Source organism: Dreissena polymorpha, chromosome 16 (genome assembly GCF_020536995.1).
Source record: "Dreissena polymorpha isolate Duluth1 chromosome 16, UMN_Dpol_1.0, whole genome shotgun sequence".
NCBI classification, from domain to species: Eukaryota; Metazoa; Mollusca; class Bivalvia; order Myida; family Dreissenidae; genus Dreissena; species Dreissena polymorpha.
Genome location: NC_068370.1, coordinates 24,764,348 through 24,789,121, shown reverse-complemented (window position 1 = coordinate 24,789,121; position 24,774 = coordinate 24,764,348). Strand labels below are relative to the sequence as shown.

At 34.6% G+C, this 24,774-nt stretch overlaps 1 protein-coding gene and 1 long non-coding RNA gene across 6 annotated transcripts; one reads left to right on the top strand and one right to left on the bottom strand.

Annotated features, from left to right (window-relative positions):
* Nucleotides 1-654: 654 nt before the first annotated feature.
* Nucleotides 655-5,206, top strand: LOC127862266 (uncharacterized). Its single transcript, XR_008040521.1, has 4 exons — nt 655-752; nt 1,232-1,296; nt 2,662-2,723; nt 3,059-5,206. It is a non-coding gene; the product is annotated as an uncharacterized LOC127862266 (long non-coding RNA).
* Nucleotides 5,207-5,209: 3 nt separating this feature from the next.
* Nucleotides 5,210-24,492, bottom strand: LOC127862253 (elongator complex protein 3). Of its 5 annotated transcripts, XR_008040517.1 has the most exons (18): nt 24,368-24,426; nt 22,979-23,084; nt 21,539-21,629; nt 21,240-21,287; nt 20,829-20,899; nt 20,341-20,404; nt 19,516-19,584; nt 18,645-18,799; nt 17,726-17,806; nt 14,511-14,718; nt 12,594-12,666; nt 12,068-12,188; nt 9,979-10,135; nt 7,908-8,135; nt 7,244-7,368; nt 7,158-7,200; nt 7,072-7,114; nt 5,210-5,567 (listed from the first exon to the last, which is right to left on the bottom strand). XR_008040517.1 is itself a non-coding variant. In XM_052401307.1 (16 exons), exons 1-16 carry the CDS (start codon nt 24,387-24,389, stop codon nt 5,494-5,496), a joined length of 1,650 nt encoding a protein of 549 aa, XP_052257267.1. In that variant the 5' UTR covers nt 24,390-24,492; the 3' UTR covers nt 5,210-5,493. The 5 variants fall into 5 exon arrangements, 2 of the variants coding, with proteins under 2 accessions (XP_052257267.1, XP_052257268.1); XR_008040518.1 differs by lacking the exon at nt 7,072-7,114; XR_008040519.1 differs by lacking the exon at nt 7,158-7,200.
* Between the last annotated feature and the right edge of the window lie 282 nt (nt 24,493-24,774).

Genomic DNA, 24,774 nt, shown 5'->3' with positions numbered 1-24,774 from the left:
TTTGTAAGATTCTAACAATATGAGCGATGTTTTCATTTCCATTTAAGGCTTTTTATTACCTTTCACTTTGTATACAACTGTCAAAATAAGCGATTACATCCTTGACCTTGTCCTGCAGGAGCCGTATTCATCAATAATAAACTCAAACTTGAACTCAAACTCAGACTTTGACTCAGACTTAGACTTACTAAAGACAGACTCAGGATTGGTATTCACGAACGCGTTTGGAAATAGACTTCAATAAGATCGTGTTTTTTATGACGTCACGACTAAGCGAACTCTCTAGTAGGGAAAACGCGCCAAATAGTGTCAAAAATAGTAGCAGACATTTTTGATATAACATATTGAATGGAGTGTTTGGCAGTTGAAGACAGCGAAACAAAGCGCCAGAAGGTCCAGATTGGTTCGAGCCAGAGATTGTTTTTAATGCGCTGGTTCGGAACCGCTGGAACCTTCTATCGGCGAGTATAAGGGGATCGGTGCCGATAAGATTTTGGTTATTCGAAGAAAAAAATGGGACGAGGTGGCGAGCAGAATATCAGTGTAAGTTATATGTTATTATCGTATCTGCCTTATAGTTGTAATATTTTATTTAATAGCTTACTTTCGGATTTGCTACCGATGTCGTTTTTACTAGCGCCGAATAATGCACTATGTAAACAAGGGGCATAACCACTCAGCAAATTGTACTTACGGATTTCGGATGTGATTGTGGAATGTGTTTTAGTTTCAAACATTTGTTATGATTTATGGTACAGTTGCATGTTCTTTGTTTCCAAAATTTGCACACGTGAATTGTTATTTAAGTATTAATAGTGAATATTTGTGATATCACGGATGAGTTTACCATTTAAGGAGGTCTATTGTTTTAGTTTTCATCTCGTACCCTGTTAGATTCGTACCCATGTGTGTTTTATTCGTATCTGATTACAATCTGCACATTTCCAAACGAACTTTTCAATTACTACAAGTTTACATTGATAACTATTACCCTGTATGTCGTTTATATTAAACTAATCGACAGTCATTATGGCAAACATGAAATGTAATGTGTTTCATAAATACTGCTAGTCTCATTTATAAGACGCGCAAAGAATTTAGAGATACTTTTTATATGGGCTAAATTCTCCAAATATTACCCATATAAAAAGTAGCTTAATATTTAAGAGCGTCAAAAATTTGGACTAAAATACTGCTATACATCATTCAATTGTTTTTATTAAACTTTCAGAAAATTTGGGGTCGCAAAAACTGGTGAACAGTGCCAGAAGAAGTACCAAAATTCCAAGGCTCGGTGTAAGTTGTCATAAATTACTTTTTTTCGTTATGCTTTCATTTAATTAAATTTGTTGAAAGCTATAATCAATTGCAATAAGTTTGTTTCAATATTACTACATGTCGAACCTAATATGTGTTTTCTACGTGTTATAATCACAATGAATACTTACTTATGTTGTTAAAATTTGTAAAAAAGCTTATGAGCATTTTCATTGGTTAATGTATGTTTTATGATACTGTATTATTTTGCTGAAATGGTGCTAGAATATATACAGCTATGTCACGCATTGAAAACAATTTTCTTTTTTTTTCGTTAAATTTAACTTAATAATAATTGTTTTTGCGTAATTGAATTAGTGTTATAAAAAAGATCTGACACTTGTCAATTCATATGATTATTGATTAAACCCATCAAGGAAATATGTAGGTAAGCTAACCAAAGGTAGACTAAATAACAATATTCATGAACTCGTTCACAGAAATATGTTATGAAATGGCAACTTGTATCAAAATCTTTGTTTGTTGTAAATATAGCAGGGTTCCATATAAGGACAATGAAAATAAAACATTAAGATCATTAATTTTAGATCGGCTAATGAAGTTTGTGCATTTAAGGAAGTATTTCTATTCCTTTTTGTTAGATACTTTAAATCTCTTGACTATTTCAATTTTGTTGTTGAGTTCATTTATTCAAGGAATGAGTGCAAATACAAACATTGTATTTCTTGGTAATCAAACAGTATGATTTGTTATTTTTTCAATGTAGAAATTAAAAAGTCAGAGAAATGCGGCACCCAATCTGAGATATGTTTTGGAAGAGTCTTTGTGTCTGTTCATATTAAATTATTATTAATATATATTTTTTTAAATTTACAAAGCCTTCAACAAGTAGATTTTTATTTTATTTTATATACTAGTAATAAAATACCTGTGTGTATGACTGTATTGAAATGACATTTCTTTGGCTATCATAATTTAGCATTTATTATGTAGCATTTTATAGCTTCTGAGTTTGTAATATATATAGTCAGTATTATGTAACATGTTCACTGAACTGACTTATATTTATAGCGACTCTTTAATAATAATAATTAATCCACTTTTTTGTAACAAAATACATTAAATGCCAAACCTAAAGTAACATCCTTCAAGGTCAACGGTAAACAAATAAATATGTTCAAAGCGGCGCAGTAGGGAGCATTGTTTCTAACAAACACATCTCTTGTTCCATACTAAATTAACTTTGAATTAACTGTTGTTACAGATACATCAAATCTAGGCATAATTGCAACATGTTATTATTATTAATAAGCATAAGCGTATGTGCCTAAGTGTTTTACAAAGTTATATGTTTGAATTAATTTTTGCGGTTTATTTTTGCAGCTTCTTCATATGCGTTACAAAGCAGTGAGAGTGCCACAACAGCCAGCAGAGAAGAACATATGGTAAATAAATAGATAATACTATATATGCAAACCATTAACCATATGTATAGAACATTGAAAATGCAAACCATATGACTTATATTGTATACATCACATTCAACACAGTATACAATATAATAGAGATTCACCCTTATATAAAACAAAATAAAAGAAAAAAAAACATGCATTAAATTAACATTAAACATTGTGTTTGAAAGTTAACACTGGGATTATTATACATTAACTTAAGTATAGTATATTAACATTAGTTGTCCATTTTATTGCATTAAAAACATCACTGGATTAAATTAATTAAGATTTTTAAAGTGACACTATATTTTTTTATGTGATTTCAGCGTGTACCAGTCATGAAAGTAGGGGCATTTTGTATTGGAACTCAATTACAACATAGATAGACACAAGGACAGATGCACATATGGATTCAGGTGTACCCTATATCTTCTTAACAGGGCGTATAATATACACATTATTTATAGCACCTTTTTTTAAATTAATAAACATTAATTCACATAACATTAAAGACCAAGAATAAAAAAATAATTGTCATAATTTTTATTGAAAATGTTGCGAGAAAAAAAATTCCCCGATGTAATTTCGAACCACCGACTAGTCGGTGAAATATAATCTGGAGCACCGATGCGCTACCAACTGCGTCATGGCAGTGTAACTTTTGAAGGCATATACATATCTATAAGTAAATTCCTACATCTATAAATAGATTTGTAATAGTAATGAAATCAAAATTTATGCGAAGTAAATGTCTTGTAAACGTTTTCAAATAGGTTTCCATATTTAGAGAATATCCATTATTATAGTTTATGATACATGCAAATTATATGTTATTACTTTTTCATTCATCCTGGTAAAGTGACAAAATGAGGACGTATGTAAATTTTCTTTTTATCAGTCCAATAATTCTGTTTGATTTGTTAAGTGTACTGTTAATTTGTAAGTTCCACATTTTTTAAATCAAATCCCCAAGGCTTTTTTGAAAGAATCTCTATTAATCAAAATTAAATGCCTCCATTGTTTTCTGTAATGTTATAAAAATGCATTATTTTTAAGAGACTTTGTTCACTTGTCTATATATTAGAGGTATTACGCTTTTCTTTACTCCACTAGAACGGATCAGTACCGATCAGTTCTCATTGCTCTAATGAAAACGTAATTTTTCGGTAGTTCTTCCGATCTTTCACACGTGTTTTAAAAACTCTATATATAATCTCTCTCAGTATGTATTATTTATCACTTCTATAATACTTATAATACACGATATGAACCTAATCACAAGTTTTTATATCTAAAGATTTCAGACTAAATCCTTTATATGTATATTTTGGCATCAAACGTGTTTCTGCTTTTCGTTAATATGAATGTACAAAATATAGCGCACAGGTTATGTTAATAAATAAATAATGTCTTGTGTAAATAAAGATTTACTGTGGAAAAAGATATTAACCTCCGCTTATTGTTATGATGTTATGTATATATATTATTTTATTTCACGATCAATGCCTACACAACAGCTTTGTCATGTTTGTTGATACGTAAATGCTTTTTTCCGGTAGACTAGATGGTTATGATATGGTTTAATAGTCAAAAACTATATAAAAAAAGTTTTTTATATAAGAGATGGTTTATATAGCGTCGATACAAAGTAAAAGGGCATTCACTGGAATATCCATGGACGTCAGTATGTCTGTAGAAACAAATTTGATAAAACAGACTCTACAACACATTTCCATACTTGTCTTTGTACAACATTCAAAGATACCGGTATGTGGATCATTCCTCTTGATATATGCATGTGCCATTTTTACCATCTTGTGTAAAGCATTACAGAAATAATGCTACCTGTTCAACTTAGAATAACTTAGTTTTGTCAACCCATGATCCTCCGGTCGAAATCCCACCCAAATAATTAAAAACAAATACAAATATTAAGCTCTGCAACCACAAGGCTCACAGGTTTCATTTTAGGTATGTAACACTGTATTGTAGTTCTCTACAAACTGTATGTAAATAATGCCCCTAGAATCATAGCTGTCCAAGCCCAATGATCCTTTATATGATTGTTACTACCGGTACCTACTACATATTACATGATGCTTTGGACGCATTGTCACCACTGTGACAAGCTCTAGTTGATTTAAGATTATCAAAAGTTAAAGGCTAAAAGGTGTTAACAGAGATCTGACTTTGTGAAAGATGGCAGTTTGGATCTATTGGTATAAATGAATTTTGTATTTAAGTTTTTCACTGTATTGCAATTCTTCATTGTAAAACAATAATGGCTTCATAAATAATGTATGTATGTGTATACATGTAGTTTTTTGTCCAATTATTATGTGATACCTGCGTACTTGTAGAATCAGGTTAAGATTAAAGGGACTTATCTCCCTATCATTCCGCATAATGGTTATTGTTCTTTTTACATTGTTGATACTTCAAAAATGGATTAAACATCAGTTTAAGGTGAACAAGCGTATTTTGTGTTATTTTATTACAACTCCCATCGCTACACATTTAAATACATTTCCAAAAAACAGCCATATGGCCCATGTACATGCCTTTTGAGTCCATATAAATAACACTTCTGCTGTGGGAACTGTTCGTTCAGAGAATTCAGATATATTTTTTCACACATAGCACTGATCAAGATGCTTATCGCAAATTCCTCATAGCTCTGGTATTTACTCATTCAAGAATGTTCTATGGTTCCAGTGACAAGTAAAATTTTAACTCGAACTGCAGTAACTCTGGAGCCGGTTTACAAGGATTTTGACATGTAAGGTCCATCCAGCTCATATCCAATCTTGCGGTAGTAATTTCTGGTGCCAACCCCTGAAAAACGCATATAAAGGTGCAAATTATTATATAACAATAACCTGGCAACAACCGAAAAAGTTCACTCCCAGCAATTTTCCAAAACAACAGCTATAATCTATATATGCAGTAATCAAACAAAAATCTAAATATAACAGCAGTTTGCAATTGCATCTTTTGCACTGAGATCCTTTGAGATGAATGAATTCCAGAATTGTGAAAAGGTAAAGTCAAACAGAAACAATGATCTTATAATGGGATCAGGTGTACCAAGCTCAAGTTATTAAAGTTTGCTATAATAACATTTAACCTTAAATGTTAGCTCTCTGCTATGATACCTTTAAAAGATAAGTAATAGCCGTTAACTGCTATTTATGTTTAACTTATTTCGCTGTATACTTTTTTAATTTAAATATTAGCTGTTTGCTGAGTCCTGTAAACTTAGTATACCTGTTTTCCATGATGCTTTTAAATTTTGGTATTAACAGTTTTCTATGATGCATCTCAACTCAAGTATTTCCTGTTTGCTATGATGACTTTTTGTCACTCAGGTCAACTGAACATCCAAAGCTCCAAAGAGACCATATTCCGATCTCTATTTATCCCTTGGAACTATCAAGTTTTTTATGTACGTACTCGTGTCATATTTTTTTCCCATGAATATAAGCAAATTGACCATTTGAGGTCACTATAGTTTGTATTCAAATACATATGGACTAAAGTCATTTATATTTGGACTTTCTATAAATAAATTTAAGTAAAAACAAGGGACAAAATTGTCACAAAACCAGGTTTTCATTGTGAAAAAAAATCTGATAAAGGGAGACAACTCAAACTGAACTTTTGAAATGAACAAACAAAATTAACCCCCTTTGTAAGTTTGTTTCAAAATAAATCTATTTTAAGTTGTGGTGACCTTCACATTGGAGATATTGACATGATTCTTTTGTGCGACACACCGTCCCATGATGGTGAACAAATGTGCCAAATAATTGTAAAATCTCACAATGAATGACATAGTTATGGCCCAGACAAGCTCATTTATTGCCAATTTTGAAGTGTGACCTTGACCTTGGAGATATCGACGTAATTATTTCGCGCGACACACCGTCCAATGATGGTGAACAAATGTGCCAAATGATTTTAAAATATGACAATGAACAACATAGTTATGGCCCGGACAAGCTTGTTCCGCCCGCCCGCCAGCCAGCCCGCCCGCATTCGCCAATCTAATAACCAATTTTTTCCTTCGGAAAACCTGATTAAAAACACATTTTTAAATTCGATCTGAATAAAATTATTTTAAATAAAATGGTACGAATCTAAATCCCTGCAATGGTCTATTTCAGTCTGTTTTTTCTCTTGGGTTCTAAAAGTCTTTTGTCTATAATGGCAATAAGGCCAATATGAATATCAAACGTGACTTTCCCTTTTACCTGATATGACAGCTATTTTATGTGAGCCATGCTCCTCCCTTATCTGATATGACAGCTATTTTATGTGAGCCATGCTCCTCCCTTACCTGATATGACAGCTATTTTATGTGAGCCATGCTCCTCCCTTACCTGATATGACAGCTATTTCATGTGAGCCATGCTCCTCCCTTACCTGATATGACAGCTATTTTATGTGAGCCATGCTCCTCCCTTACCTGATATGACAGCTATTTTATGTGAGCCATGATCCTCCCTTACCTGATATGACAGCTATTTTATGTGAGCCATGCTCCTCCCTTACCTGATATGACAGCTATTTTATGTGAGCCATGCTCTTCCCTGGCTATTCTCTCTGCTTCCTCCATCAGCATCATCCCAAAGCCCTGAATTAATAACGTATCATTGTGATTTTCCGCCATATTATTGTTATTGAGTTTGTCTAAATTATAAGCCTTATTTAACTTTTTTAAGTCATATGACCGTGGTAAGTTAAGTCTACTCACACTTCCTTGACAAGCTGTGTCACCATTAGTAGCCTACCAGTACCAACTTGTCAAGATTGAGATGAGAATTATCATCTAAATACTTTCACAACCAATCCCCACACAGGCTATTTAGCCTGCCAGGTCCTCTAACTCATTAACTTTGGACTAATATTCTACATATTCTAATATCTCCTACAAACATTGTGGAAAAATTTCCATAGTATGAAAATAAAAGCCTTAACTCTACAATGTGTTGATTTTAAGAAGGCTGACCTACGCTGAAATATCAGGCCGACAGATTTTTCATAAAATTCTCAAAAATGCTTATCTAGTGTGTGGAAAAACAAAACAAGTAAAACAACAGACAGAAATAACAAAGAATCATAACCGTGAATTGTTCAATGAACAACAAAAATGTCCAGCCCTTATTGACCAACCTGGTGTTGGAACTTTGTGGGATCTCGAGCATGCACTGGCACCACGCTGCCATATACGTGCAGCTCTCGCACGATAGACACCCCGTCCTTCAGTTCGGGGCGGAACGTATCCTCTGAACATTTACGCAGCCTCAAAAGACCAATCAGAATGTCCTGCTCCGGGTCTTCATATGACAGGAACGTCTCCCATCCTCCATTGGCTACGTAGTCTCGTCTTATTAACTCTGCCTGGAATGTTGAGCTTTGACATAAACCTTATTTTAACAAGATGGCTTTGTAACAAAAATTCCAAAAAGTCCCAAAAAATTTTTGGTCAAACATATTCAAGGGCAAATAACTCAGAGGAATGTGAAAGTATCTTAACTTTATGGTAATAACACGTTTTAAGTTTCTATTTAATCAATTATGCCGAGTGAAAGAAGTTCACTACACAAACTTTTAAAATTACTTTGTGCAGAATGACAAAAGTTGACTCAAATATACCCCTTTTAAAAATGTGTTTGCTGATCTATATAAAGGAACAGTCAAAAAAAGAATGAAAACACATGAGCTGAAGAAGGATATTAAGGGTCAAATTTACTTGCGTCACTCTGAGAATTATTACACCAAATCACATAATTTAACAAAACCATATTGTTAAATTACTGTCTACAGTAAAAACACTCTTTTATTAATATTTCGCCCAAACGGGCTTTATCAAAGTTTACAAATACGAATTCACTACATAGTTATAACTGTTGTATACACCGATTGGTGTATACAACAGTTATAACTATGTAGTGAATTCGTATTTGTAAACTTTGATAAAGCCCGTTTGGGCGAAATATTAATAAAAAAGTGTTTTTACTATGAAATATGTATATCTTTATCCCTACTGGATATAAAACTGAGTACTGTCTACAGGTTAATGCTACTCGTAATAAATACGCTCTAAGTTAGATTTTATCTCTGAAAGTATCAGTCATAATAATTACACTCCAACATGACATAGCATTCATAAGAGTTAATCTGTCACCTGGCCTAAGAGGTAAGTCTAAATTACTCCCCCCTGACCCCTGAGTTTAACAGTCACCTTGCAGTATGCAGAAGGCACCAGTTTACTTTATGCTTTCATGTGGTTTATAGACATATCATTGAAATAAAACTGATATTACACTGTTTCAAACAGTGAAAAATAACAGTGAACAAGAGATGTGTTTGCCAGAAACATAATGCCCCTTTATGCGCGGCTTTGAAGCCATATCTTTGACCTTGAAGGATGACCTTGACCTTTCACCACTCAAAATGTGCAGCTCCATGAGATACACATGCATGCCCAATATCAAGTTGCTATCTTCAATAATGTATAAGTTATGACCAAGGTTAAAGTTTTGGGACAGAATGACAGGCAGACAGGCCAAAAACAATATACCCCCAATCATTCGATCCAGGGGCATAAAAATATCAATATTTTCACTGTTTAACTGTGAAATATTATTCCAGCGAAATTCTCCAGTTAAAGTTTTTTTACAATGGAAATAAACCGTGAAAAACAGCATAAAATAAAAAGAAAATTTGTTGTAATATCGATTTTAATTCACTTGTGATATTAGAAAAAAAAAATATTCTATGATCACGAGTGAATTAAAATCGATATTCCACTGAATCCAACAAATATCCTTTATATATTTCACACCATAAGCAATTTTTTACATTTGTTCATAGTGTTAAGTGTCACAGGGCATTCATTTCAGGGTGTGAAAAGTAAACGCCCAAATAATTATACGTTATTGTCTTGTACTTCTATTGTGCGTCTATTAATCTGAATGGTGTAACTGCCTTTGATATTATAAATGCCACCTAGCGTGAGACCACAACTTATAGGGCATTCAGGTTTGTTTTATTGTGATAATAAATGGGAAATCTAAAAATAAATTATATCATAGAGTGTAACATGTTTTAATTAATTATCTCAAATTAAAATACCACTGTCCACAAGTTTGACTTTATGTACGTACTATACTTGCACACACTTTCAGAAACAATTTGTAACCAGACAATAAAGGCAATAGGAAAGAAACTGCTGGGCTACCTCATAAGGTTTCACTTTGTGATGTATTTCCTGTATGCCCACTTCTCTGGTGCGCACGTCACGACATTGTGTTCCCAGATCCTTCATCCGCGCCAGTGCCAACTCGCGGAGATTGCCGTGCTCCACACCCGAACTGACCAGCGGCATCGGAATGTCCCTTGGGAACAAGTATGATTCAATAGTGGTATCTGCTTAACATTTCTATACAAGGTAAAACTGATGAAGTTCTGTTTCGCTTGAGATTACAAAAGGACTCCTACCAAATTCAATTAAGAGACAACCAAGTGCATACTGCAGGCCTTGAAGAATCCACTCGACCGCTTGCATATGCAAGTGAAGTTGACGGTCGGGCAAGTAAAGTTTGTTAAATACTCGACCGACCGGGCGAGTGCTGTTTTTCAAGTTGAGAAATATAAATTCAGTTCCAAAACTCCTGCCACATCGATACAAATTGCGAACAATTTTTCGATCGAACAAAACATAGGTTTAGTACACAAAGAAACTGCACTTTCCTTTTGACAATGAAAAATGACGTCACGGGAACAGTAAAAATAATTCTCAAAATCGGCTGTGCTCATTTAGTAGGTGTCAGTGCTCTTAGCTAATTGATTAAAAATAAAAAAAACAGTTAAAAATATTGGTCATTCCGTGAAGAATAAAATTTCATTTTATTGTAAATATCAATAAAAAAAATAATACATAACTGGTTAATTATAATACTTCTTATATTTAATTAAAAATAAACAGAAACAATAATTATTAATAAACAGAATACTTCGTGATCAGAAGCCTTAGCCAAAATTTACCATATTGTAACCATTTGTCAATCAAGCGTGTCTTTCAGTAAAAGTTCGTCTGAAATATTAAAACTCAGCATGGAAAAGGGTTCTATTTTAAATATCTGCAAGGTGGTGGAGACAGGGAACAGAAAGAAAGGTCATCAAAACGAGAAGCGGAAAGTATTGAGAAAAGAAAACAGGTGCAGAAAACGCAAGGAAAGCAAATAAAATCCATCGGATAATGTAGTTAATTTGTTTGCAGTTTAGTGTCACTATGTTACATAGATTAAAAAGGTTCTGGTTGATCATAAATATAAATATAGATATATATTGTATATTTTTTCCAATGCAGGGCTAGAAGATTAAAGTGAAGGACGAGTGGATTGTCAGGCCTACTGAGGCCTCCAGAGTGGCTTTGGAAAAATTCTTCAAGGCCTGATACTAATTGTGAATTAATGCTGCAATTTCCAGATTTTTATTTTTACTGAAAGAAATTTAAGGAACACAGACAGAATCTCATCTGCCCTGTATGGTGGCCACGAACTAAACTCACATGTGCCAGAAAAGAGAATTAAACACGAGTCAACATGGTATAAAAGTGCTTGCAATAACAAGACAGCCAGTACACCAAGAAAGCTGTTTGTTAAAGAGTTATGCATCCCTCCACATCGTGTAAATAGCAATATTTGAATTAAATAAGTTTCTGGTGAAGTATAAAATACCACTGTAGACAGTTGGAGAAAAAACTTTTAAAAGGCACTTTTTAAATAAATCAAGGGTCACATATCAGCATTTCATTGGACAATAAGAATTTGGTGGATCATCAACCATGTTTTAGACATTATAAGCTTTCCTTTTTATTCGCTAAAAAAATGCTTATGTATTTGCCATCCAACAATAAATCCCTTGCATATTGAATGACAAGAATCAATTACACTTTTGTTGTTGTTGTTGTTATACCATATTATTAAATTGTTGCTTTCCTTTTTTCAAAAGGTAAAATTAATAACATTATAGAGTAAACAAACAACTTCAAACATGTACATATCATGAAGCAAGATAAGCAAGCTCTACATTATTAATTTTCATTTTCATGAAAATACAACATGTATTGAACTTTTGTTATAAAGACCTTTGTGTTTATATACAAACCATAAACAAAACAATATCTTCCATAATCGCACATGCCAAAAACTCACAAAACGTTCTAAATCATTCATTCCCAAATTCAACTTCATGTCTCTAAGATAGGGACACTAAAATAAGTAACACAAAATAGTAAAGTACATTTGTATAATGCATTGTCTTACCTTTGTACTCTGTACACCCTCGTCCATGGCGGTACCAAGGCCAATATTCTTGCAACCAGATCAATCAATGTTGAAGGGGGATAACTCTTGTAGCGCCCAGTTTTCCACAACTCATACAGACCTTGAGGATAAAGAAGTTCTTTACTTACATAGCACTAGTATCAAAAGGAATGGCACTTCCATTCCAATATATTAAATGAGTTTTATACATTCTTTAAGCCCAAATATGTATGCAACATTAGGCATTCAATGCTCAATATGGCTTAAGTGTTAACAACCATAATATATCTGCTTTTCCCCATAACAACTTTCCATCTCAGAAATTTTAATTTTTCAAAATGATACAACCAATTTTTTACACAAGAACTTGTATTAACCAAAACATTATTCACTCCTTATCATGATGATAACAGTAAAATTATTTAAATGTTTATGTAGTATGTCAAGATATTTAATTCCAAGCCTTTCAAAATGACATTCCAAGCCCAAAGATAGTATTCAAGAACTAGTTTCACCATATACTGACCTGTTCCACGGATGACAAGAGTTGGGTAGATTTTCAAGCCATCCGGTCGGAAGGCTGGATTCTCAAAGAATTCCTATGTAATGCAGATACAACAGTATGATTGGCAGTTAAAGTTTTAATATTAAACAAAAGGGCCAGAGGCCCACAGTCCCTCACCTGAGACTTCACGGAACTGAACTGCTCTCAGCAACTTTTGAGATGGTTCTGAAACCATATTCAAACTTGGGCAAAATATCAACTAGGGAGATAACAAGTTTTTTATTAAATCCACAAAAGGAAAAATGCCCAGCCCCCTAGTTGACATAGTTGACATGTTTTTCAACGGACGGGAACCATTTTCAACCACAGCCCAGATATCATTAGAACTAATGTTCTGACCAAGTTTCATGAAAATTGGACTAAAATGTGATTTTTAGAGAGCTACCAAGGTTTTACTATTGCCATATACGGAAAAATACCCTGCCCCCTCGCAGCCATATTTTTCAACGAACCATTACCATTTTTTAACTCATCTTAGCTATCATTAGAACAAATGTTCTGACCAAGTTAATAACGATTGGTCAATAAATGTGACCTCTAGAGTGTTAACAAGGTTTGACTATAGCCAAATAAGGTAAATTGCCCAGCCCCTGGCAGCCATGTTTTTCAATCAACCAGAACCATTTAAAAACTCTTCCATGATATCATTGGGACAAATCTTCTGACCAAGTTTCATGAAGATCCGACAATAAATGTGACTTCTAAAGGTTTAACAAGGTTTTACTATATCCATATAAGTTAAAATGCCATGCCACATGGCAACCATGTTTTTCAACACACCGGAACCATTTTCGAACTCATTCCAGATATCATTAGAAACAAGAGTGCCAAACTGTCACAAGATACGCCCGTTTTAAGGCTTTGGACAACTTGATAACTTTACCATGACCCATATTTGAACTTGACCTACATATCATCTAGACACAACTTCTGACCAAAGTTGGTGAAGATCTGATGAAAACTACTTCAATTAAAGAGCGGAAACCATGCTAAATGCTTGAAAAGCACTTAGTGACCTCTCGACCTAGTTTTTAACCTGGTATGACCCATATTTGAACTTGACCTACATGTAGATATTGTCTAGACACAACTTCTGACCAAATTTGGTGAAGATCGGATGAAAACTACTTCAATTAGAGAGCATACACCATGCTAAATGCTTGAAATGGTTTAAGTGACCCTGTGACCTAGTTTTTGACCCGGCATTACCCATATTCGAACATGACCTAAATATTGTCTAGATACAACTTCTGACTAACTTTAACGATTATCGGATGAAAACTACTTCTATTAGAGAGCGGACACCATGCTAAATGCTTGAAATGCACTAAGTGACCCCGTGACCTAGTTTTTGACCCAGCATAACCCATATTCGAACTTGACCTAGATATTGTCTTGATACAACTTCTGACCAAGTTTGGTAAAGATCCGATGAAAACTTCTTCATTAGAGAGCGGACACCATGCTAAATCCTTGAAATGCACTATGTGACCCAGTGACCTAGTTTTTGACCCGGCATGACCCATATTCGTACTTGACCCAGATATTGTCTAGATACAACTTCTGACCAAGTTTGGTAAAGATCGGATGAAAACTATTTGAATAAGAGAGCGGACACAAAAGGTGTGACAGACGTACACACTAACAGACAGACTGACAGACAGTGCGAAAACTATATACCCCCTTTTCTTCGAAAGGGGGCATAAAAAACGTCCTGTGTTACCTGTGTTTAAGTTTATACTAAAACCACTGATGAAGGCCATTGCCGAAACATGTTTAGTATTAAGAGATTAAAATAAGCAAAAATAACTTAAATTGGTAAAGTGGCACAGTAACATCAACAGTCATTTCAGGGTACGAACACGAGGCAGTACCTACCATAAACTGCTCAATGTCTCTCTCCAGGCCCACGTTTGGAAGGTCAGGCATCATGTGAGACACCACCTTGAACCCAGCGTCCTTGGACATCTGGAAACTCTCGCAAACAGCCCTCACAGTGTGACCTCTGTTAGTGTCCCGGGCCACATCCTCGTAGACACTCTGTACACCAATCTCCAGACGAGTGCAGCCGTACTTCAACATGTCACTAAAAATCATAGTGGTGTTATATAAGAATACATGAATTTTGTATCAGTTGAGTTATTATAATGTTTTGTTATAGCAGGGTGCCCATTTTTCCTTAGCCACAAAAGCAAACATCAGACTTATGCACATAATTCAAATTTATTGATGGTGCTTCACTAAATTACTGTATGTTAAATTCAATGTATGGTGTCTTTATTTCATTAAATACATATGATATCAAAAGAAACTATTGAAATTAAATAATGTCATTAATGAAATTAAACACATTTAAAATAGCTTTATAAAAATGGACCCATTCGCTTAGTCAAATGAGGCCATGATGCATCTGTATGTGTATACAATTCTTTCAATAAAAAATCATCAAATTCATTTAAGAATGGATATTTAACTATGTTACAATGTTGATAATGGTTATGATGCAAGTTTTGATTCTGTGAGTGCCTTTGTGTGTTTTTTATTAACAACAAAGTTTGAGTGATTTATCATACCAGTAAGTCAAATAGTTATCTAGATCTCTAGATATCCTATAGAAACTTTATGGTCTATGATCTAACCAAAATACCAACAGACAGAAGGACAGTTGCAGAGCAAAACCAGTATACCCTCTCAATGTTGAATACAAGAGTTCCGCGGTCGGAGATGACCGCATTGAAGCCGGATTTTTTATTTAAATGACAGGAAAGTACCTTTCGTGTTTTTGTCAATGCAATACTTAAATTACTGAAATATTGTCACAGTGACCTTGACCTTCAATGACCTTAAAATGACCAATTGTCATCTACTAGTGCTGGCCAACCTTCATGTCCAGTTTGAAGACTGTAAGTCCAAGCATAAGAAAGTTATACCATGAAATAAGAATTTTAACATTTTTACATTCAAGGTCACGGTGACCTTGACCTTAAAATGACCAGTGGTCATCTACTAGTTCTGGCCAACCTTCATATCAAGTTTGAAGACTCTAGGTCTAAGCATACCAAAGTATTAACAACTTTAACATATTTACATCCAAGGTCACAGTGACCTCGACCTTCAAATGAATGACCTTGAAATGACCAGTGGTCATCTAAGTGTGCTTGCAAACCTTTACGTCAAGTTTGAGATTCTAGGTCCAAGCATACCAAAGTTACAACAATTTTAACATTTTAACATTTAAGTTCACAGTGACCTTGACCTTCAAATGAATGACATTGAAATGAATGACCTTGAAATGACCAGTGGTCATCTAAGTGTGCTTGCAAACCTTTACGTCAAGTTTGAGATTCTAGGTCCAAGCATACCAAAGTTATAACAATTTTAACATTTTAACATTGAAGGTCACAGTGACCTTGACCTTCAAATGAATGACATTGAAATGAGCAGTGGTGATCTTCTAGTACTGGCCAACCTTTATGTCAAGTTTGAAGACTCTAGGTACAAGCATACCAAAGTTATAACATGGAATAAGAACTTCAACATTTTTACCTACCAAAGTTATAAGAACTTTAACATTTTTACATTCAAGGTCACAGTGACCTTGACCTTAGAATGAATGACCTTGAAATGACCAGTGGTCATCTAAGTGTGCTTGCAAACCTTCATGTCAAGTTTGAAGACTCTATGTCCAAGCATACCAAAGTTATAACAATTTTAACATTTTAACATTTAAGGTCACAGTGACCTTGACCTTCAAATGAATGACATTGAAATGACCAGTGGTCATCTTCTAGTACTGGCCAATCTTTATTTCAAGTTTGAAGACTCTAGGTACAAGCATACCAAAGTTATAACATGAAATAAGAACTTTAACATTTTTACATTCAAGGTCACAGTGACCTTGACCTTCAAATGAATGACCTTGAAATGTCCAGTGGTTACTTACTAGTTCTGGCCAACCTTCATGTCAAGTTTCAAGACTCTAGGTCCAAGCATACCAAAGTTATAACAACTTTAACATTTTTACATTCAAGGTCACAGTGACCTTGACCTTCAAATGAATGACCTTGAAATGTCCAGTGGTTACTTACTAGTTCTGGCCAACCTTCATGTCAAGTTTCAAGACTCTAGGTCCAAGCATACCAAAGTTATAACAACTTTAACATTTTTATATTGAAGGTCACAGTGACCTTCACCTTCAAATGAATGACCTTGAAATGACCAGTGGTCATCTGTTAATCCTGGCCAACCTTCATGTCAAGTTTGAAGACTCTAGGTCCAAGCATACCAAAGTTATACCATGAAATAAGAACTTTAACATTTTTACATTCAAGGTCACAGTGACCTTGACCTTCAAATGAATGACCTTGAAATGACCAGTGGTTACTAACTAGTTATGGCCAACCTTCATGTCAAGTTTCAAGACTCTAGGTCCAAGCATACCAAAGTTATAAGAACTTTAACATTTTTTATATTGAAGGTCACAGTGACCTTGACCTTCAAATGAATGACCTTGAAATGACCAGTGGTCATCTGTTAATCCTGGCCAACCTTCATGTCAAGTTTGAAGACTCTAGGTCCAAGCATACCAAAGTTATACCATGAAATAAGAACTTTAACATTTTCGAGCACGCCGCCACCCCGCCCGCCCGCCCGCCCCCCCCGCCTGCCCGACAACATCAATCTATAAGCCGAGATTTTTTCGAAAAAAATCCGGCTAAAAAGCATATTGATGAAGAGTGTTTTCCATCAGATTTGTTATATATATTTGAAAAGGGTCTGAATTCAGAACAATATGAAACCATATTAAATGAAAACAATACCAAACCAATAAGTGTATACTATTTCCCACAACTTTTGAAAAACCTCATCTTATCAGTAGGTACAAATAATCCTGACTCATTTATGTTTGATAGATGTTTCTTTCAAAGAATTCAAGTGATGTGTGATTTTAAAAGGATTAAACAAGGGTCAGCTTGGATTGTACAAAGATTACATAAATTGGATGTGTAATACACACCATTTGGTGTTTTTTCCCAGAACCAATCATAATCTGGGATAATTCTATCACAAATCACATAAAACAGTTTTCCTACCTGATGTGTTTTCGGAGACAGTAATCTGGTCTAGTTTCTATGGTGATACCAATGCACTTGGTCTTACTCCTTTCTGAATACCTACAACAAAATAATAACAATATTAGAGAAACCATTGACAATATGAACAACAATACCAAACAGCATTATTGAAAAATATTGATTTATTACACACAATCTTTTCTTAGCAAGATTATGATTCAAAATTATGATTCAAAAATGATTAACTAACGCAAATGATTGTTTACATAATATGGGTAAAAAGGGGCAAAATAGACCCTCATTTACTATGGACAATGGATTATATTATTTTCCCCAAAAGTATCAAAACGTGTGTATGAATTGCATTGCTGTCAGAAGGTGAATTTGATTTACAACTTATATTCAACTCAAAACTAAAAGAATATGCTTTTTTGGAAACAGGATATAAACAAGAGATGTGTTTGTCAGAAACATAATGCCCCCTATTGTGCCGCTTTTAAATAAAATTATTTGGCAGGTTTAGAAATTATCTCCTTTTTAAAGCTTATTATTTCCCTTGAATTGTATTTCTTACTTTTGACCTTGAAGGATAACCTTGACCTTTCACCACTCAAAATGTGCAACTTCATGAGATACACATGCATGCCAAATATCAAGTTGCTATCTTCAATATTGCAAAAGTTATTGCAAAACTTTCATGCAAGGTTCAAGTTTTGGGACAGAATGACAGGCGAAAAACAATATACCCCCGATCATTCAATCCGGGGGCATAAAAAGCCATTCTGGTGAGTTACTTGTCATTAACCTAGCCATTTTCTTAATTTCCCTATAAAACATGGTTTTTTCCTTATAATTGAAAATGGCCAAACCACAAGGCCAACAGAGACATGTACTATTCCAAGATTTGTTGGAATTGTAACCCTGACAATTGACTCACTTGACAGCCTCGTCCACGGAGCTGCTGGTGTGACCTGACAAGGCATCATGGAGGTTGCGGATAAAGAAGTCCCTGTATTCATCTGACAGGCACATGAACGTCCCACCCATCACAATAAACTCTACCTTGTCAACACTGTGGCCCAACTGCTTCAACTGCAATGGGCAGATAAAAGAGTGTTGAAAGTACTAAGTATTTGATGTTTGCTGTATGATGACTATGAATATGTTAGTAAATTGTTTGTTAATGGGACCCATACTAAAATACAATCTACAAACAAGCTTTACATGCTTATTTGTTTGTATTTTCTTCTCAGCTTTACACACACAAAAAACAGAATTTTGTTGGTGTTAACTTTGTAGAAACTCATTTGAAAGTTGTTTTTCTCTTTGTATGAACATCGGAATCTGTTTTACAAAAATTGCTCTATTTGCCATCAAAGACGACAAATTGAAATGTGTCTTCTTTATTTTACAATACAGCAGTCATACTGAATAAATTACAAGTCTAATTAAATATTTTACCTGTCTTTGCATTACCAGACATTTATATTTGCGTACTTAATCGCAAAAAAATACTCACATATGTTAGAACCTATTATTAAACACATTTTGCCATTGTGATAAGCAACTGGTTTTACACCTATCCACAAAATCTAGCAGATATGAAATAGCTTTACTCACAGCTAAAAGAAGCTATGTGTAACAAAAGCATAATAAAGCTGCATTTCTTGGTAATTTCTCCCACAGTCAAAATTTCAATCTGATTGATATATCTAAGTGTCTTACAGGAGAAGCTGTCTTTCAAAATAATTAAAAATAATGTTTATAACTTTGTAAGTAAAAATAGGAAGCAATATGACATCAATTACCTGATCCACCCTGTGCCTCGTTTGAAGATAAGGGTTGTATCTGGCCCGTATTGCACGCATTGAGGTGGGCTAGAACACATTATAGATTACATACTTGAAGGTACTAGATTCGATTAAACGTATCGGCAATTGGTGCACAAGTTTCCTTGTCTTATAAAAAAACAAGGGACAAAATTGACACAAAACCAGGTTTTCATTGTGAAAAAAAAAATCTGATAAAGGGAGAAAACTCAAACTGAACTTTTGAAATGAACAAACAAAATTAACCCCCTTTGTAAGTTTGTTTTAAAAAAAAATCTATTTTTAGTCGTGGCGACCTTGACATTGGAGATATTGACGTGATTCTTTCGTGCGACACACCGTCCCATGATGGTGAACAAATGTGCCAAATGATTTAAAAATCTCACAATGAATGACATAGTTATGTCCAGGACAAGCTCATTTATGGCCATTTTTGACCTTTGAACTCAAAGTGTGACCTTGACCTTGGAGATATCGACGTAATTATTTCGCGCGACACACCGTCCAATGATGGTGAACAAATGTGCCAAATGATTTTAAAATCTGACAATGAACGACATAGTTATGGCCGGACAAGCTTGTTCCGCCCGCCCGCCAGCCAGCCCGCCCGCATTCGCCAATCTAATAACCAGTTTTTTCCTTCGGAAAACCTGATTAAAAATCAACCAATCAAGCTTAAATTCGGAGGTCATTTAAGGTAATCATGGGGTTGAAAAAATACTTTCAAAGCACGAAAATAAAACATGTATCAACAAAAAAAATGCTGAAGTATAATAAGCGCTATGAGGGACACCTGTAACAAACCTCGTAGCCTGTGTAGGATTGGGTGGAGTATTCAAAATCTGAGTCAGGCCCACCCGGGCAGTACCTGGAAAAGAGAAAAAAACTTCTGCTGGTGAACAGTACATATGATACTCAAAACTAGATGAATGCAAAAATATGTAAGAAGATATGCAAATACATTGTATTAAATTTTCAGCAGTGCAATATCCAAAGCAGAGCTGTTTTAGAATAATGCAACAGCCAGACTCAATATAATACTTTTTATAGTTCTAGTGATGTTATACTTTTTTACAAGATTTGTTTTTGCCCATACTCATCAGTAATACATATTTGCACCTGGTTAACGCAGACAGTCTGTCATGTCTGAGCGTTACATGACTGAACATCATAGAACCCTTGTGAAAATAGGAAGTCATCCAAATTTGTCACTTTGTAAATATGGCCATTGACAATCAAATAAATAGTAGTACATATATGTAAATTTTCACGAATAAAGAAAATGATCTTACACACAAATATTTCCAGTCATGGCTATGTGTGGACATCTGTGGGGTTTACACATAACTGCTACTACAGCAATCTGTAACATAATAGTGGTTGTGTACTTACAGTATCAGAATGAGACACACATTATTTTCAGCTGCGTAAACATGCATCATGTTCACGGGTCACCTGAAACGACTTTATTCTAACATTGTGGATACACTGTATTTTATATACAGTAAAAAAATAATTTACCTTAATAAACTTGGTAATATTGATTCAGTTGAGAAAGCCAGGTTCTTTAATCAATCAAGTGTGGGCATACATTTTAAACATGAAGAGGTTGCAAATGTATTTTCAATTAAATAGCTTAAACTTGGAACAAAATAAAGTAAACTTAGCATACAAAATAGTCTGGCAAATGTCTCTTTTCTTACCCCACTTGCAGTCCGAACAGGTTTGGCTTTAAGCTTAGGCAGCAGCACCTACAATAAAATGGTGCCATGTTGAACAAACTTTCAAACAATGAAATGAACCCTTGAATGAACCAAATTTCAATCTGAATTAATGGACTGTGCAAATGCAATCAACAATTAATTGATTACATCAATGCATTTTGTATTGATCAAAATCAATGATGTGCGAAAAGAGAGAAAATGGATTGTTTCAAATAAGTGTCAAAAATACGAGGAAGTATCATTTGTATGCTCCTTAAGAGTGGACAAGTAGGCCTGACCTTTTTGTACTGTTGTGGCACGGCTGCAATGATGTCCACCAATCTGGGCTGGCTGGAGAGACCATACTTGCTGGCAATCTTGGTCTTCACTCTGAAACATATGTACCCTATAGCTTATGATCTTTACAGTTTCAGCAGTTACTAAGCAAGACTTAGTTATTTTACAGGTTGGAAAAATAAAGATACCTGTATAAGGATTCAATCTAAACTGGTATTATCACATTTAGCTGAAATATGTTGTTGCTTTCAAATTACTGTCTATTTAAAATATAAATGCCAAATTCACCTTTTCAGCTATTTAATAAATTCAATCACTTGAAAGTTGAATGGACTAGCATGTTATTGTTTTTTTTTAAAGCCTATGTACTGGATGATAAACAGTCGTAAGGTGTTCAGCAGATTACGACATATTGACTTTTGATTACATGTGTTGTGACAAGAATAAAAGCATGGTGCAAACAAGACTAAATACACATAATTTAACGTTTGTTTTCTTTTGAAATAAAAAAAACTTGTGTTTTTATTTGTGTGAAAATTTGGGTCTGGTAGAACCGTAAGGGAACCCATTCCAAATAGAAAGAAGTATATACATTTTCCCATATTGGACCTGAGATATCAAAATTGAAGTTTTCTAAAACAAGACATGTGTCCATAAGGCATAGATGTCCCAACTTTTGTCTCAAAACTCACTGCCTTTTACTTTCTATTTACAGAAGCTCCTCCCTTGAATTACATCCCTTTAAAAATATTACTTCCCTTAGCAAAAATAGACCTTGTACCTGCCAAATGATAAATAAAAATTATCTCCCTTTAAAGCTTACTACTTCCTTTGACAGAAACTTCGAACAGTCCACGGCCAGTATCTTCGTCAAAAATCAACAGACCAGAACACATTTTACACATCATCTAGGTCATGTAAGAGACTCACATACCAAAAATCAGCTAAATATCTGAAGGTGTTGCTTAAAAAACCTTTGCCCTGTAAACGGAATGCTGGATGGACAAACAGACGGACAGTGCAACTTCTATATGCCAACCTACTAGGAACATAAATAATAGATACATTTTTAAAAGGTCTTAACATTTAGTTCATTTCTCATCCAGTTCTATAAGTTAAGCATAGTAAATATAATACTGAAATAAATTATAATCTCAATGTTCAAGTACTTGTTAGCAAAAAAAAAAATATTTCCCAATTTATTTCAAAACAACAAGATTTTTTCCCAATCCAAAGGGAAGGGACCCATTCCCAAAATGGCTAAAAACACTGCAAAAATAAATATAATTATATCATTCAAAATTAAAAATGCATTGTAAGGCAATTTTTGCACACAAACAAAAAAAGACAGCTGAAGGGGTGAAAATCAAACCCCGGTACATGTAAATGAAATGCTTGTTAAGAAATGTTGATATTTGCAGAAAGTTGGACTTAGTTGGTACCTGTTAAGGTTGATGTCTCTGCTCTGCTCATGTGCCTTGATGAGCTCACTGACTATCTCAGACACTGTGATCACCATCAGCTCCTCCTTAGAGGCACTCACCAGCTCTGAAAACACACAGTCGCAAATGTTCATTCTGTGAAAGGGGGTCAATTCCAGGGCTTGCCATGCCATTTGCCAAATTAGCCAATGGGTAAAAATAAGCAGATTAGGCTCAAGTAAATTGTATTTGACAACTTTTTTTTCTTCATAAAACCTCATAAAACCGCCATAATTAAAAGAATTACTATGTTTTAAGGTAATTTTGGCCCAAAAAAAATTCAGCAAGGGGGAGCCTTGAATTCATGCGCATTCAGCATGGACCCTGGAGTCCCTATCTGCCCCAAGTTTCTAAGACACACTAAGGAGAATCAGCAAGAGAAACCTCTTTTGTGTGTGTGTGTGTGATGTCATCTTGTAATTGGCAATTTTCAAAAATCACACTCAACAGATTGTTATAAAATATAAACTTTCTATAAAAAAAAATGTTGGGACATTTGACCATACATGCCAGAAATGTTCATGTCCGAATCAGGACATTCCATTAAAAATATCGGAACATTTTACCAAAAAGCATGTATGGTGATTGAGGTTAAGTCTGAGGGGAGCAAAATTCTGTACACTGATTAGGCCATGAAAAACAATAGCAGTTGGCTTTCTTTCACTATGATGCATCTATCGAGAGCAATTAGCAACCCTGATCATAAAAACACCATGGTGTGAATGCCTGATATATCAATCATTTGACGATAAAAATCGCTGATAAGGTGTCAAAAATAACACTGGTGTAACTAAGAAGTAGAAATAGTTTGTTAATAGGGGGCAATAAAGGGATAGGAGATGGTATATTCAAGCAAGACAGAGCTTGAAAAGCGAATTTTATTGTGAACTTATAGAATGTACGTTGTTTTTTACAAATGTCGGGACAAATTGTCTAATGTCGGGACGCTGGGACAAACACCACAAAAACAGGACTGTCCCGCCGAGATCGAGATGTCTGGCACTTATGGCAGTTAAACAAAATACTCCAAGGGCATGCGTGTGAAGTCATCACGAGAGTCTTGTTCTTAGGAAAACAAAATCAACGGATAAGTCTCCACTAGTAATATGTCACCATAAATTAGTTGCCAAAGAGATGATCATTCAAACCAAGTCCGAACCATAGTTCAGTGTGTTCAATCGAAAAAAAAACTAATGACATTGCTCTTACAGGATCTGCTTTAGATACCACTGCCATTGTCAACATTGCAACAGGATCAGAAAGATCGCGAAAATATATGTCGTTACAGATGTTGCACATAAATAAGCAATTACGTTCGAACACTTCATATCTATTAAAATTCTTCTGTACCTCGTTTCTTATTCTTTCCCATTTTCAGCTATGTGACCCTGTTCAAGCATAAAAATAATTAAATTTATCATAAGAGTGTCAAAATTACGTGTGTCAGCCTTCACATTGGTTGTTTCTAAAGGGCCGTTTCTAAAGTGCGCAAAGAATTTAGCAACCGCAAAGAGTGCGCACAAGCAAATAGTCAGCGAACTGGTAAACGTCTTGTTGTCCCTTCTACATTAACATTACTGTCGCACTGTCAGGCATTTCAGATTTGACAAGTAGGTCACGCAGGTTTGTTTAGAAACAAAATCCAGTGGGCGCTAATGAAATACCGCGACCCTACCCGCGAGTTAACCGGGTTTGAGTATACTCCGTATTCAACAAAAGTAAAATTGTATTGTATGTTTTCCGGTGGTTTAAAGAGA

What these genes read in the sequence shown, in the direction of transcription:
- LOC127862253 (XM_052401307.1), bottom strand. Translation starts at nt 24,389, where the DNA reads ATGGGAAAGAATAAGAAACGAG. An exon ending in AGAGACATCAACCTTAACAG is followed by an intron (nt 21,630 to 22,978) that starts GTACCAACTAAG and finishes CATATGTTTCAG; the next exon opens with AGTGAAGACCAAGATTGCCA. An exon ending in AGGGTGTACAGAGTACAAAG is followed by an intron (nt 10,136 to 12,067) that starts GTAAGACAATGC and finishes CTTGTTCCCAAG; the next exon opens with GGACATTCCGATGCCGCTGG.